Source organism: Tetrao urogallus (assembly GCF_951394365.1).
Source record: "Tetrao urogallus genome assembly, chromosome: 2".
Classification (NCBI taxonomy): domain Eukaryota; kingdom Metazoa; phylum Chordata; class Aves; order Galliformes; family Phasianidae; genus Tetrao; species Tetrao urogallus.
This window is the reverse complement of record NC_136814.1, coordinates 57,675,215-57,692,382: the sequence shown is the minus strand read 5'-3', so window position 1 is coordinate 57,692,382 and position 17,168 is coordinate 57,675,215. Positions and strand designations below refer to the sequence as shown.

Here is a 17,168-nt window from a genome sequence, read left to right as displayed (position 1 = left end):
ATCCTCCATTACAAAACTGGCATTGAGAATGAAAGGGTGGGGGTCTCCCTGTTTTCATGTATTCCTGAAGTGCAACTAAGTGTCTCACCTACAACTGTTCTTTAAGATCACTAATACCAGCAGCAAAGGATAAATTGACATGCCACCAGGAGAACTTAAAAAGGCAATTAAAAAAAATAAAAAGCACCCGTTTTCATTTAATATGTATTTCTAACCAGATTCTCATATATGAACACAATAATAAAATGTTGAATAAAAACTAGCTTGAAGTCAATTTCTGAAGGTGTTCTGCATGCAAAGTCTCAAAGGAACATGTTCTTCCTAATGAATTAGAATGAGTTTTAAGGAAAACTAAAAATAAGCACACATCTCCCTTTAACGATAAAAACTCCTTAGCAATAAGCACAAACTGTATTATACATTTTTCCAGTAGAGAACACAGACTACAGAAAGTTTTCACTTGCCTCCTTCCCAAAAGAGATCCAACTTTTCAAACTTCCTGCTTCCAGAAGCTGTCAAAATGACAAAGGCTGAAAGAACTGTTTCATATGTCAATAATGACATCCATCTTTCACTGTTTAAACAGAAACCTGACACGCCTAATACTTACTTTGTAAGAAACAGGATTAAATAGGAGAATGAACATGCCATATTTTGCTTTGCAACATTAACAAAACGTTTGATAGCTCTGGTGCTAAGTTTGGTGTAAGATCTGCTGAAGTGAAATGGTCAAATGACCTCTGAAGAATCTATCTGACAACACAGCATTAGACTCTGAAAGTCAAGGCTATTTACTATGCAAGTGGTATAAGATCACACACTCGGTATGGAGAATGCCTGTTTATCTTCTTTCCAAATCAGATTTTCCTTATTCTGTGTGATATTAATCTCCATGGGGGTGGACACCTCCGTGAAGGTGCAATGGTTCATCTCCCAGTTCTGGTCAATTCTTGTTTTAATCTCATTTCCAGATCAGAGTCTTCATGCATAGTGAGAGATTAATCTCTATAGGGGCAGACATCTCAGCTGGCCCTGGCATACAGTTTCCCCTCTTCCGGTCAATTCTTATTTTCATTCTAATTTCCTGCAATTTATATTCCTCTTTCAAGTTTAATACATATTCTATTTCACTCTTCTTAACAAGTCCCTCTCCCTCCTTCACTTCTTTACAGAGATTTTCACAGGAAAGCTACTGATTTTGTCACTTTCAGCAATCATTTCCCTCAAAATCCTTGCAGTACAGATTGTGTTGAAGGCAGTAACACCTATTTGCAGACATACTGCTAATGCTTGCCTTATCAGGGATTAGTTTTCTCATCAGGGCTTCATTTTGTTCATTTGCAGTTCTCCTCATACAAATTTTCATTCACCTGTTTCAGGACAGGATAGCCACGCAGTCAGGTAACAGATCATAAGTTAGAAGACATGAAATGAAAATATAATGCCTCGTTGTGCACTTTCTCATAAACAGTAAAGTCTCTGGGCATTTAGTCCTACCTCTGCAAAACAAGGGCTGCAGTACAAGCATACCTCACGTAGCCAGTGTGAGGCTGAAATATTTCAAGCCTCTCAAGCTCTAGTCTCATAAGTGACAGCAAAATCACAAGGAAGAAAAACAGAACCAGAGATCTGAAGGCTGTGTTATGTCTGGCCTCAAACATTTTAAGACCTTATCTCTTCATTCTTCCAACTGAATACAGAGCACTGCTCAAGTAGAGTATTTAATTTCACTATCTAAATGAGCTTCCAATTTTCCCTGCAAGGTTTGCTCCTCAACCTTGAACACATCAGCATTTCCATTTTATCCAATTAATACATATGCATCACTAATTCTCCTTTGATCACCACTTGAAAAACCCACCAGCCAAATGGTTAAAATCAAAAACATATATGGATACATGGTTGTAAAGAAGGCAAGAGACATTATTTCAGAAATGCCACTGCTCTTTAAGAGCATGTCCCTCTCCAATACTTTTTTGTCCCACTGATTTTTATATACTCTCTTGCAGGACTCCTAATGTCCTACCTAGTCATCATTAATTAGTAATCCAGACCAAAACAGCAGGAAAAGAATGCCTTCTTTTACTATGCATCAGTTTCTCAAAACAGTTCTTACACACATGAACAAGACCCCAGCATTCAAAAAAGGGCAAGACAAAAGCTCTGCTTCTGAAGTGCACTGATACTTCATGGGGAAGGTCAGTTGGAGTTAATAAACTGTACACGATGAGGACTCTAGGAACACATTTTTGCTCCCACAAAACTTCAAGTCAAAGCAGATCTATTCCACCCATAGGGAAAAAAAAAAAAAAAAAAAAAAAAAAAACCACAAACCTAATTTGAAATAACTTGCACACATAACAATTCTAAGGTCCTTCTGTCTCCCAGCATTGTCAGCTTCATGACCAGTATCTACTGCACCCAATTACTAGCCAGGACAGATCCAGTCCATCTTTCTAAGAAGCATCAGAACTGCCCAGACAAATTCTGTCACAGATAAAACTGCCAAGACCCTTCTATTTTCTTTCCATAGCAGCTTGTAAAGGCTCAAGAGCAAAAAGGCACTGCAAACAAGCATGCAGACAACCCTATCCAAACAACCTTGTTCTGCCTTTGGAAAACATTTTCAAAAATGTTTCTATTCACAAGCAATCAAGTTAAAAGCTTGCATTTAAAAAATGAATTTACCCATTTACCTAAGTGTGTGGGTTTTGAGAGTCTTACATTCAAAACTTTTAGCAACCTAAGTTGTATTACACTTCACAACTTTTATCCAAGTTTTGACGTCCACTTAAATATAGCGTGCGTTTGCTTTCTTGTACACTGATCTTCTGACTATCTGCTAGGCTACTATCTTTTGTTATACATTAGCCAATTTTCTAACACTGACAAGTGCTCCATTAACAGTATCTTTTTCTCCTATTGCACTTCATCTCCTGGTGTTAAGCCTTTCATTGTATCAGAATCTGTAAACAGTGTCTGAGAACAAACTACTCTCTGTCTTCCATGAACTGATCAATCTTATATAAAAGAAACCATAGTACTCCCAGGAGGCTCAGAGTATTTATATATTTTAACAGCTATAAACACATTCCTCCAACAGTCACTGGTTCCATTTATGAAGCATACATCAATTACTAAACATTTACACAGAAAATACAATCATTTGTAGTTTATCTTATACACTGCTAAAGGCAAATTCTCTTAATTAAACTTTAGACAGAAATTTTGTACAACTGGTTTATTACAACGTTAACATTCTTAATGTTGTTATTAAAAACATTTTAAAAAAAGAGGTTTTGAACCTCAAAAGTATAAATAAATGGGAAATATCAACTTCCTTGGGCTTAAACATAGCCAAAGTAATCTTTTACATAAAAAAGCCTCACTTTGCTTAAACAGTCCACACAGTTGTTTTTCTTTCTTAATTATTCACTAGAAACACAAACAAATGCAACTTCAGTCAGATGCTTGATTACTGTATTTGGGACATTGTAAACAAATAGATAAGATGGAAAAGAAAGGCATGAATGGTCTGGTGACAAGGACAGTTGTCTCTCATGAAGAAATTCTCAGAAAAGACTCAGAAAGCAAACAGGAGTCAGTTTTACCTGCATACCTCCCTAACAAGCTCTTTTTAATACAGAAAACTGGAGGACAAAGATATCGAAATTTGGGAGTTTAAAAAAGCACCAAGAAAATAAAAGCTGAGCAGAAGAAAGGAAGAACAGGGAAAATTTCCAAGAACATTACCAAAGGCCCCTGACTTGCAGCTGGGAGCCTGCAAAATGAGGTCTTGGGTAAGAAGGTGTAGCCCTACGTGCAACCACATTGGTTTGTCTTTCTGTTCTGTTTAAGCCAGCAATAAAATCAACACATAGCATGACCAGAAGGGTTTGGAATTTTCTTTTTACAGATAAAACATGAGTTATTCCTAGAGAATCAAAAACAAGAGAGCATCATGGACTTGAATTCCTTTGGTTCTCAGTCCACCTTCTACATAACAATGCTGAAGAAACTCCAAAACTTCGACTTTCGCAGCCCTCTCTGCCACCTTTAAAATTGCACTTCCTTCTTCAAACCTTTCACTTTACTACCACAGCTACAAGCTACCAGCTCAGGACTCCTTCCTCAAATGCGAGGTAATCACTGCTATAATTCAGAAGAATACAGAAGAGGATTGGGATCTTCATGGCTTAAGATATATTTTTTTTAATTTTATTTTTTAAACAGCATTGATCCCAGGAACCTTTATTTTTTCCCCTCCAAATAGAGGAGTAGTTGCTCTTCCTTAGGCTGAAGTCCACTAAAAATAATTATTTTTGTTCCGACATTTTGATGTAGAAAAGTAATGTATTTATACTTCTCCTTAAAGCAAGATTTTAATACATTTCTCCACTTTTGAAAGTGCTATTCAGGCCATGAAATTGTAAGAACTTATTTTTCACTACAGTTTTGTTACAAGCACTGCCCATGCAGTGCCAAGAGAACATCATTCAGAAAAAAAACATCCATTATGCATCAACATCAGCACTGCAGTCACACCTCAAAGGCGAATCAAATTTTGACTTCGTTTTGGAAACAACTGAACATTCACCAGTTTCATCCACTTGTTCCTGTAGCCTCTAGGGATTAATACACAAGCTAATTAAATTTGAGCTTTTTCTTTGGCATTTACTTCATTTCCTAGTTGCCTAACGTTTTCAGACTTAGGCTAACAATACAAATGCTTCAACATCCAAGTGCAGATTTTTTTTTTTTTTAATCACACATTCATTTCCATTAAACAGCCTTTTTTTTTTTCTAATTCAATTAGCATCACAGAATAAGACTGTATAATAATAATAGTAGATTAATTAAGAATTATTTCACATGCTGGCAAATGAAGAATATGTGTTTTAAGAGATATATGGCCAAAATGCTTTCATGAAACTCGACTAAATACCCATTTTCATTCCTATAACACACATTTTCATTCTGTGTTCAAGAAAGCAGACAGAAGTGTTTATAGTTAGCATCTGGATACCATCACTACACAAAACTATCCAACAGATTATTCCGGTATTTTGAAGGTCTGCAAATGTCATTATTAATCACAAATGCTACTCTTTCAGGTTCACAGCCTCATCATGTAGCTCATAAAAAAAAAAAAAAAAAGCCAAAGATTTTCAAATACATGGTTTCTGTCAATTTGAAAGTAGTACACAGACTCCTCTCTTCTGGATGCTCATAAAGAACATCTGTGCAGCCTTGCTCAGTGAGAACATTATCTTGCCCTTCCCAAATGCTGATCACTTCACGCAACTCCTTGTTTAACAGTTGACAGAAACGCCAATAAATCAACATGAGAGTTGCACATTCGAAGCACAAACTCAAAGAAATTCAGATAAGTGAGCCAAAGGGAACAACTACATCCCCCCCAAAAAGCTGTTTAGTGCAGCTAAATTCAGCATGTTTAAAACAACCCATAAACTGAGCCTGACAGCTAACTTCTGCTGCACAGGCAGAGGATAGATACAGGGAGACGAGCTCACTCATCCTTGGAAAGGACTGCAGACCTGGAAGCACCTCATGCCATCAACATGACTCAGACAGAGCTGTTAGCCTATCCTGTAGTACTTAACCAAACCAGTACACAGGGATTTCAAAGGAACGTTTCAAGGCAAACAGGGGGAAAAAAGTACTTAGAATAACACACCACCAAAGAATGCAAACTCTTATTACTCATACAAGACATATCAAAGAATGAAAACTATCTTTATCAAAGAAAAAGCAAAAGCTAAACAGCATCTGAACTCAGTAACTGGTGACAGAACTGTTTTTAAAATATTAAGTTAATATTTAAAAAAAAAAAAAAAAAAAAAAAAAACCAATTTGACAACTCACTGCCAGGTTTCAGCTGACTCACAAGCAGAAAAATCATCTTAATGCTGGATTACATATTACATCCATCCAGTCAGCCTGTGTTTACCAGAGAAATTACGTTCTCTTTCATTACCTAGCTTTGTTTCAGCTGATATAGAAATCCAGCATTACATACTGAAGGTTTCACCCTCACCTGGAAATAGGCTGTCCTCATTGTACACTTATATATGCATGCACATTACATATTTATGTCTATGTGGAGCAGGGATACTAAAGCTTGAGGCTTGAGATATGTTACTAATGCGCCATTTTATTTGAAAGAGGAGGTAAAAAGGAAAAGGAGAGCCAGCCCACAGAGACAAATACAAGAAACTTAATGTAAATAGACCTTTGCACTAAGCAAGGCCACGCACACCAAGCGTTCATATGCTGAAGGGCTGGCAAGCCTGTGGAATAAGCAGGCAATTTTCAGTACTTTCAAAGTTAGGTTAGGATGGATTGCTAGTAAAAACTGACTGCAAAAAGAATATTTGTGGGCCTCTTTTGAATTGAATAAGGCAAAGACTGAAAAGAGCACTTTATGGGATTTTTGTTATGAAAAGAAGAAAGTTTCTCACTGGGAATTTTCAAGCCTGAAAAACAGAAAGCAAGAATACACTCATGTGAACAGAGAGATACAGAGAAACAGCTAAAAGGTGGAGCACATACAAGCATGCTGAAACGTCTAAGGATATTTATACTCGTTAATTATTTCACAGTAAGGAATTGCATACACTTCACCTCCCTTCAATTATAGCACAAAAACACACAAGTCTCCAGCAAAAAGCAAGGAAAGTCAAGGATACTAAAAAGGGGGGGGGGGGAGGGAAAGAAATAAAAATAAAAATAAAAATGGGGGAGAAGAGCAGTGGGAACAGAAGAATCCAATATTTTTTTCAGGAAGGTAAAGAAAAGGTTATGGGATTACTGATTTAGATTTTTTGTTTGTTTATTATTCTTTAAACCAACATTATCATCTCCTCTGTAAAACATCAAATGAAAAGCAGAGAAGTTAATACACCAGTGTCTCGATCTGTTTACTCATTGTCTACCTAAAACATACACAACATTTGGATTTCAGCATACTTATCTGAGAGAGAACGGAAGAAATCTCTTCCACACGTATAAAAAGCATGTCTTCAAAGGAATGAGAAGTTGAACAAAATATGAAACTGCCTTCAGTATTTTGGATTAGTAGGTTTTAGCAATTTGTGCACTTTAAGTACTGTGACGGCAGTCAGCACTGATAACTTATCTCTGCTTTATGAAGCCATGAACTCTGCTAAATTTCTTCAGTGTTTTCATGTTCGATAAGTGCCTTCACACGCACACAAAAAAAAAAACAGGCAAATGGGTAACACAAGAAGAACCAAGATTGACACATTTTGATCTTATTCTGGCCTAATACACAACTAGAACTGATACAGATACAATGAAAAGATAAAGTAGCAAGTTGGAGTATTATTCCAACTAGTATCTACAGGGCAAGTCTCAGTCAGACCTTTTTCACTGTAGCTAAGATAAAAACAGATTCAGATTTTCAACACAGTCTTCCTTATTGCTTATATCCTTAATTAGCAACAGGTATCCTAAAGCACTCAAGGATAGGATTCACAAACAAAGACACAAAGACATGTTGTATTTGGAAATACAGAAAAGGAAAAAAAAAGAAGCAAGATTTAAAGTCACTTATCCACTCAAAATTTTCATTCTGCGCTGTTTAGCATTTACTTAAACTGTATCAACATTTGCTCCTCGTGACACTTTCCTTCTAGTTAATATTCATTGGTGACTTTTACTGGTACAGAGCAAGTGTTTATATATAAAAGAAAGCATACAACTGCACCTCAGTACAAATATAGTAGCCAGTGTGTAATAATTAGAATGAACAAGCTAGAATTGCATCAAAACTCAGTTTTGAAGCATACAACATCACCTCATAACTCAGCTGAATTAAGAATCTGACATGGTAGTTGAGAAACGGCTTCTTTTGCCACCCAATTAATGTATGTAATCACATCTTTTTTGTAAATGGTAGCAAAAGCAAATGACATTCTGGCAAACTGAAGGGTGCAATCTTTCACACACTGGCTAACAAAAATAACCTCACATTATTCATAGCATGGAATACAGAACTCAATCTCCATGGCACCAACCCTCAAGAAATTGGTTTCTCAAGTTCTTTTTTGAAATTTCTTGAATCTCTCGCTGAAGCATATACTTAGTACATTACTGTAATCAAACAATTCCAAATAATTGTCATTTTCTCAGAAGAAATGTCCAACATGTCAGTGCAGAAACATACAGTACTTCCTGCCTTAAAGCAAGCCTTTACAAGTTAAGGTTACTGTGTGTTGCTAGAGAAATACTATTTTTTCTATTTTCTAGAGTATTTGAAAAGAAAATGTTCTTAAGGCTTCATCCATACCTAAAACTCTTGGCTTATTGTTGATTTTATTTTTGTTTTGCATGCCTTCCTAAGGACGAACACACACAAACATACCAACAAAACCTAGCTACACCAGCAAAAAATCCTAATGTAGTCCTCAGTTTAAGCTTACAGGAAAAGAAGTTTACCATTATAGTTTATTCTGCTTGACAGCAGTACAAGGTCACCACATTGTTGGCTGAATGGTTGGCTGCTATTTCAGGGAGGCCCTCCTTCCTTTTGGCAGTAGCCAACACTTATTGCTTCTATATAAAGGAACTCAGATTTTTGTTAACTGGAGACTACTGTATCATTTATGTGTCATGTTACTACCTCACAGAATCACAGAATTGTAGGGGTTGGAAGGGACCTCCAGAGATCATCGAGTCCAACCCCCCTGCCAAAGCAGGTTCCCTACAGCAGGTAGGGAACCTCATAGCAGTTCTCACTGCTATATTCTCATGGAGTCAAATCACAGAGTGTTTTGGGTTGGAAAAGACCTTAAAAACCACCTAGTTCCAACCACCATCATGCTATGCTCTTACTCCAGAATATACGTATTTCAATCTTAAAGATGTTTCAACAAAAAGAGCATTCAAATTTCTGGACATCCACACAGTGCTTTAAAGTCACATTCTCCCTGCAGAGACTCAATTCTGCAGCCAATTTATACAATTTATGTATCAACAACAGAAATTACTTTGATCAAAAACTTTGCAGAACTTTTTATTTGTAGATCTTAAGATAAAACACACCACAGCTCTGTTCCATTAGTTCATTATTTTCATATTAAACTAATATATTAGTCCCAATATTTTTAAACTGTTTAAAATAAGACAGTGCAAGCATTGTCAGTCTAAGATTTGGCTGTGACAGCAATCACAAAAGAGATTTGATTAGATTGAATAAATGATTCCTAAGTGAAATACATGGAAAGATTTGTTAACTCCAACTTTAGTGGAGACGAAACACCAGTACAGAAGGCAAACCTAAATACTTCTGTTGTTTCAACTTCACTAAATGATACTTAGCTCTTATGCCATGACTACCGTATCTGTGAACAAGCAAATGCAGCTCAGTTACAGATAAATATGTAAGATACACAGTCAACCAAAAGAAGCTCCTTAAAGGTGCAAGTATTCTTTAAAATGGATTATTGCAAGATTATTTCCATAACTTTAATGGCTATTGAGCAGCTTAACATTCAGAAGGCCAAAGCAGATTAAAAACAGTTTTTCATGCAACAAGCACAAGCACAGACTACAGATGACTTCAACAAGATATTTTTCACAGCTCTAAACAATGGAGTTTAAAGTCAACAATAGTCAGTGCTCACCAGGAAGAAGCGCAAAATAATAGAATTGGTGTACTTCAGCCTGGAGAAGAGAAAGCTCTTCGGAGACCTTATAGCAGTCTCCCAGTTTTAAAGGAAGCCTGCAGGAAAGATGGGGGAGGGACTCTCTGTCAGTAATTCTAATGACAGAAAAAGTGATATCAGCTTTGAACTTCAGGTAGGTTCAGGTTAGACAATAGGAAGAAATACTTCACTCAGAGGATGGTGAGATGCCGGAACCTTGCTCAAAAAAGTTGTAGATGCTCCATCCCTGGAGGGATTCAAAGGAATTAAATGATCTTTAGGGTCATTCCATTCCAAACTAGTCTGTGATTCTATGATTTTCTGATTTACAAAATCAGGTGCAGCAGGACCCTGCAGCAGTTCTGCAATAAGCTCAGACAAAATGCCTTTTTATGTCATCTACCACTCTTCTAACAGTTCCACTCAGCCTGCAGAAATCATGACTATTTTCCCTCTTCCACCGACATGTACATGCATAATGTGAACTTCTGTTTCAAATTAAGCACAGCCCCATGCAGTCAGAGGATTCATGAAAGGATGGGCACTGCCCCATGCTGCCACAGTAGGTCCCTACGAGAGCCCATACACGGAAAGAGAAGAACAGATTACAGAGGGAAAAAGGTGAGACTGCAGAACCAGGCTTAAAACCAGTTCCTGCTGCACACCAAACTGGGCGTCACAACATTTTCTAATTCTAGGTTGGTATCATCTAGGTGTCATCTCCCCTAAGTCCTGAACACATTCCACCCTGTTTATTCAAAGATGTGTGTCAAGGAAAGAGACAGAGGCCCAGCTGCCCTCATTCAGCCTAACTCCTGAAACTTCAGGAGGAGTACATGGCAGCCTCTGCTCTTCTGTCTCCTCCTTCCACTTGCTTGGATGAATGAAATGCCACACAGCGGGCACAGCCTAGAATCGATATGAATGAAGGTTCAGTTCACACCACCCCTCCTCATTCTCCCATGCGTCAGATGAGGCTGCACAACTGCAAGTAAGCTAAACTCACCAACGGAGAGGTAACTAACCTCACCTTTCCTCCAAGAACTTGCATGTAAAGCTAAAGGAACTCACGTGCAGGCGTATTGAGGCCAGATCCAGCGCAAAGACCCAAGAGCTATTAAGGGGATGAAAATTCCCCCCTCTCTGTGGCAGCAGTAACTTAAATTGGCTTAATGGGATTGAGGATAGTAAATGAAGCTCCACATCTGAGTGCACACTTCTGGGGGCAGCACTACAAAAGCGTCTTTCCATGACAATAATAAACGATGACAGCCAACATCCTATTAGCACATGAAAACACGAGCCCTGTCCTGATTCACTTGGTTATCACTGCTAAAGTAATTGTTCCAAAGGCTTCATATTACACATTCAATGCAATCTATGCTGCAAAAGGAAGAGTAGAGATTTCCCCAAAACAGATGCTAATGTGAAGCAGAGCTGCTGCTTAGTGATGTACTCAAGTCCTGAGAGATGACCCAAAGGCTTTCCAACTAAGGAAGTTATAGACAGACACCATAAAGACTCCAGAACAGAAAATACCCAGACAACACCATTCAACATCTTTGTATTTTAATCAAAATATTGCCAACACGTTCACATAAGAGGATAAACTCTTTTTATCTCATTTGTATTGCAAGCATTTCAAAAAGAGGAGAAAAATCAACAAAGTTAGGTGGGTTAACTCTCCCAGACGCCAACAAGAGAGGTCCTTCAAGAGCCTCGTTTAGAAGTTCTCTTCCTCAAAGAGACTGTCCCCTTTCCCAGAGCACCTGCTGGGTCTGCCATAGCCATCTCATGACCATCATTAAACTATGAGATCTCAGCTATTCAGAAGCAAACTAAATAGTTGCATGAAACTCTCAGCTCACAACCAGTAGTGGTACAAACGTTCAAGAAGGCAAAGCACATGCCGGGAGTGACCGATATGGCTACGGCCAGGAATCATTATTAAGCATTAAATAAATCCATTGGGCAGCTGTGCCTCAGATACTGTAAGGAACTTAGTAAAACTAGAAAAGAAACAGAAAGATGATGAAAGGGATGAAAAATTAGGTGGAACAGTACCTTTTTAGCAAAGAGCTACAACTGCACTTTTCACAGTAGAAAATGAATAGTTGCGAGAGTGTAGAATGCTACAGAATCCTGAATGGCATGAAAATAAATTGGGAGCAATTATTAACCATCTTTTTCAATGCAAGAGATGGAAAACATTAAACAAAACTACTGCATTCAAAATAAACAAAGGACTGTAGCTTTTTCCACACAACATGTAATCCACATATTATAAATGCTCAGTGATACAGATTGAAGATGTTACTAGGCACAATTATGGTTGTGAGAAACCACTTAATGACATTAAATACCAACACATTGTCTCTGTGGACAGACAGCAACCAGACAAAGCCACTCACCTTGCCCATATCACTCTTCAGAGTGCCCACTCTCAGAGACTGGATGCTGACCTCTACAGGTTGCTTCATCTTTTCCCTCACTTCTTTTTAATACCTAATGAAAATATTAAGTACTGCCAAGACAGTGCTTGGCTCAAGATTGACTGTTTACACCAACTAATCAAGCCCTGCCATGATTTTCTCAGAGAAAATAGACTAAGCAGAACTTGTACAGTCTGTGTCTTCTGGGTGCTTTCAAGCCCATTTTCCCATGAAAGTTCCAACTTCAAAAATTAATATACACTTTATACTTGTAATAGAGGTGAGAAAGCAGTCCCTCATTGAAGAGAGGTGAACACGCAAATGAAAGTAAAACATTTGGGGAGGAGGGGGTGGAAGTGAGAAAATCATTTTTAATTCCACTCATCATCCATGTAATTTGTCAATACGTTTCAACAGCTTGGTGGAAAAAAAGCCACTGAGAAGTCTCTAACACGTACACGCCTCCCTACACGAGTGTGTCCTGTGTATCATACGCAAATTGTAGCACATCCAAAAATAAAGCATGACTGAAGTGACTTTTGTTGTTCTGGCAGCAAAAGGTTAATTTGAGTTTAACTGCTTAATGAGGATTTTAAAACAATTACAAAGCATTCTTGATTTCTTATTCTACATTATTACAAATACAAAAAAAAAAAATAGATGCACTTACTGTGATTTCGTATGCATGTTTCTGTATGTAAATATACCAAACCACAAAATCCTTATTAAAAAAATAATGTTTTCTGCTTCATAATATCAAATTCTCAACTTAGTTATGTTCTGTCTTTGGGAGAAACAGTCTACAACATCATTGGAAAAAAAGTGTGTATTACTAATTAAGAAACATTTATGCTCGTCTGTTCATTTGTTAGTACTCTGAATGAGGAAATACAAAGAACAACTACTCAAATCAAGTGCTTGAACTTGTAAAACGTACAAATCTCTTTTTTATCCTTAATTATCCCTATGGTCTGAAACACCACACTTAGATAACTCCAGGTAGGCTGACTCTTTTTTAGAACTTCTATCCTTGGATCTTTTGTTTTATATTAAAAATAAACCCACACACTTTCACAGATACTGTCTGAAGCAATGCAATGCATTGACAAGCAGACAGCATTAAAATAAAAATTAAAAAAAAAAAAAAACCTGAAAATAGTTTTTCCCAAAAAAAATTGAAAACACTCAAATTGCTAAAAATACTATTAAAAAAAAATAAGTTCAAAATTCTCAAGTTGTGAAAACAAGCTGAACTTGTTCTTTATCGAACTGTAGGAGTCACAGATGAAAGAAGGTGCTATATAAGGAATAGCCAGACTTCAACAAAGCGCATGCTGCCAAAACATTTTGGCCTAGATTCTGACAGGCACAAACCAAGTTGAGGGGTCAGGAAAGAAGCAGTGTAAAGCAACAATATACAGAAAGCAGGAAAATACGACACTGTGGATTACGGTTGGGCTCCGGGGGGGAGCGAGGGGCAGAGGGAAGCTGTCTGCTTTTCCCTTTTGAACCCTAGGAGGAACGACAGCATTTCAACTGCGTGCAAAGGGGGTGGAGGTAGCACACAAGTGCAATTTTTGAGACAGCAACAAATTACAAGATGCATCTTGTTCCTTCTCCTAACTTGCCGCCGCTCCTCCTCTCGCCTTCTGCTTTGCTTTCATGGAATCTGTTAGGAGGGAGAGCAGCTAACCAACCTCCAGCACACACACGCTCCTGAAGGCCAACTTTGTTCTCTGGCATTTGATCAGACCCTGAATAAATACACCAATTTATACAAGGAATTCTGGATCTGGCTGACGTTCACCATTCAACAGTGGTGCAAAGCATCATAAAATGGAAATAAAATGACATTGAGAGAAAAATCTGTAAAAGGTCCAGACAGAATTAATATCATTAATTAACATGAAAAATTAGCACCATTTTAAATTTAAAATTGTTGCAATTCAGACAGTAAGAATACTAATACAAAGGAAGCTGAAAATGAGACGAGTTCAGGCTAACACAGAAATCCAGATGCTGTTACATTAAGGTGGGAAAACAGGGAAAGACAGTGGAAGGAAGATGCATCACTCCTGCTAAAAGACAGAGATCACTACAAGGGAAACAGACACTCCTCTGCTCCGTGTGTAGGAATCTTTGTAGACTGCAGTGGGGCCCTCACTGAAACAGAGACACAAACCCTGACCTCTGTGACCTGCATCCACTGACACTGGGGTGGGTGATGATGTCTAACCAATGGGCAAAAATAACAAAACACAAAACAAAGTGCTTCAGGGACTTGTTTAGAACATAGAACAAAAAACGATCTTTGTCGTGATTATTAAATCCAGACCCTTCAAACCAAGAATAATCATAAGTAAGCATTCAGCAGTGCACAGCTCTACACGAGGACACTGAATGTATCTAATCAATGCCAGAGCATCACACCTCACTTCAGCTGAACACACTGCAAGCATCGACTCCTGACAAAGCCACTTCTCCAAACCTTCAAGGAAGACTGACCTAGTCTGGCATTAATAACCCCCTGACAGCACAACACATCAGTATTTTTGATGCTTGCCAATAGAAACCAGTCTGTAGCTGCTGACAAGCTGCACAAAAACTGTATCTCATGTTTCCTAGATACGATTGTCCAACTCTTTGACAAGCTTCACCTACTCTGGTCAGAGCAACTCCAAGCATTCCTCTCAGCTTACTTAACGCATACCCCAAGGTACAAAGCTGCCTTCTAGTACTCTCGGCTCCAATAAAAGCTATACATGCCACACTCTCTGCGTAAGATACCACAGAGCACATAAGTTATCAGAACTTCCCACTCTTCTTCTGCCACTGAGGAAGCTTGTAGGAAAATCTTTATGCAAGAACTAAACACCAGTCTCACAAATTACTGTACAGCAATACCACTGTCCGATCCCAGAGTGTTTTGAATGAAGAGATGTTGTATATCTCAACATCTTTCATTTTAGCTGCTCCTAAAACACAGTGGTCCCACAGACAGTGAAGGTCCCTTCCCTGGCTGAAGGTCTCTGTAGGTGCTTACGTAACCATACAGTTCTGATACACAGACATTAAATTATGGGCACCCAAGGCAGCCACACAGGAGGGATGTAATCTCTTTGCAGGAGCATCGCTTATCTTATTGCTTTAGTACTGTTCTTAATTGACAGTGACACGTCTCAAACTTCTCAATTAAAAATTAATTGATAGCACCAGGGGAAAAAAAAAAAAAAAAAGTGACAAAAAAAGCCCTTACAAAAACTGCACTTCAAGCCTCAGGAGCGCATCTATTTTTATTAGTGGCAGCTTTCGAGCTCAAGTTTTCAATTCAGTATCCTGCATTAACAGGTTTCTGATACTTGGCCAATTGATGCACCCGGCGCAAGTACTGTGAAAAATAATAACGAAACGCGGAGTTCAGCCAGACTGCCACACTTTGCACCACGAACAAAACCCACGGTCGCACCACAGCTCCATCCGGAGCGAACCGAGGAACCCACCCACCGGCAGTGGCCGGGGGCTCGGAGCACAGCACGGTTCGGAGCACGGCCCTCCGTCCCCTACCCGAGCGCCCACCGCCCGCTCCCGGCGGCTTTTCTCCCACAAAGCCCCGTGGCGGATGAGAGAAAAGGGCGAAACGTTGGCGGCTTTAAACAAAACGGACGCCGGCCCCGCGTGCTGCCTTCCCTCCCCCTTCTCGGTCTTTTTTTCTTTTTATAGGAAGGGGGCAGCCGGCGGCAGCGACGCGGGGCGCTGCGAAGCGCCGGGAAAAGTTTCGGCGGGGAAGCAGCGCTCCGCGAGCACCGGCGCCACCTGGGAGAGAGGGAAGGAGAGAGGGAGGCGGCCGCGGCGGCGGGAGGCGGAGAGGAAGAAGGGGGCTCCGCGAGGCGCCCGCACCCGCCGCGAAACCCGCAGAACCCGAGAACAGGCGACGAACCGGGCACCCCACAGCCCGGGTCCGGCAGACGCCTGCGGGCGCTGCCCCGTCCCGCCCTACCTGGCCCCGCTCGCTCGCTCACTCACCTGCGGAGAGCTGGGCGCGGGCCGCTCCCGGCAGAGCGGGCGAGCCTCCGGCCAGCAGCAGGGCGAGCGCCGCCAGCAGCGGCAGAGAGGCCGCGGCGCCGGCCCCCATGCCGACTTGCCGAGAAGTTTCCCAAAGAGGCCGGGGCTGCCCCGGCCCGCGGCGGCGGGCGGAGCTCGCCTCGCCCAGCCCTCCCGCCCGGGAAAGCCCCGCGCCCAGGGCCGCCCGCCCGCCGGGGCAGCCGTCTGCGGCGCGACGGGCGCAGCACCGCGGCAGCACCGGCTCCTCTCGTCCTCCGGAGTTACTTTGCTGCCGGGAGAGCGGGGCGGGAGGGAGGAGCCGAGCGCGCGTCCAACCCCCGCTCCCCGGCACTTGGCACAGGGAATGTGGGACTCCGGCCCGCGGCCCCGGCGCGGGCGTAGCGGCGCCCGGCAGCGCCTCCTGCTGCAGGCGTGGGGGCAGCGCCGGCTCGCCTCGGCACGGCACGGCTCTGCCTGGCTCAGCTCGGCACGACTAAGCACGGCTCAGCGAGGCGCTGCCAGGCTCGGCTCGGCTCGGCTCGGCACTGCCTGGCTCTGCGTGTCTCCGAGCAGCTCGGCGCGTCTCAGCTCGGCTCCTCTCGGCGCGGCGCTTCTGGGCACCGCTCTGCGAGCCCCCCGGGCGGGCACAGCTTCGGGGGAAGGCAGGAGCTGGCGGAGAGGGGGGACCGGGGTAGGGGAGGCGGGTCTGGGAGGTCCCAGGCACTGTTTGCAAAGGGAAAGTCCGGCAGAGCAGGTTGTGCTTCGCTCGGTGCTCCTGGTTCTAAAATTGCGTCGTGGATCGGGCTGAGAGCGCTGCGCTCTAGCCGTGCCCCGGGCGGGCTGTGTCTTCGAGACGGGATTTTTTTTTTCCCTCCCTTCTCTTTGGCAACACTCGTCAAGCTCGTGGTGCCGGTGAAGTCTCATTGATTGATCGGAATTGAAATTGTAATAAACAGTATTGCCATTTGCACCATTATTTCTGCATGTAATAAAACCTGACCTTTCC

General features: G+C 41.1%; 1 protein-coding gene across 1 annotated transcript in view; it reads right to left on the bottom strand.

Annotated features, from left to right (window-relative positions):
* PTPRK (protein tyrosine phosphatase receptor type K) overlaps positions 1-16,253 on the bottom strand; it is a gene marked incomplete at both ends in the record, with an annotated part of 369,996 nt that extends 353,743 nt beyond the window's left edge. The window contains one exon of the mRNA XM_079550348.1: positions 16,145-16,253. Within this exon, the coding sequence (XP_079406474.1) occupies positions 16,145-16,253 (109 nt within the window). The remainder of the gene's footprint in view (positions 1-16,144) is intronic.
* Positions 16,254-17,168: the final 915 nt, after the last annotated feature.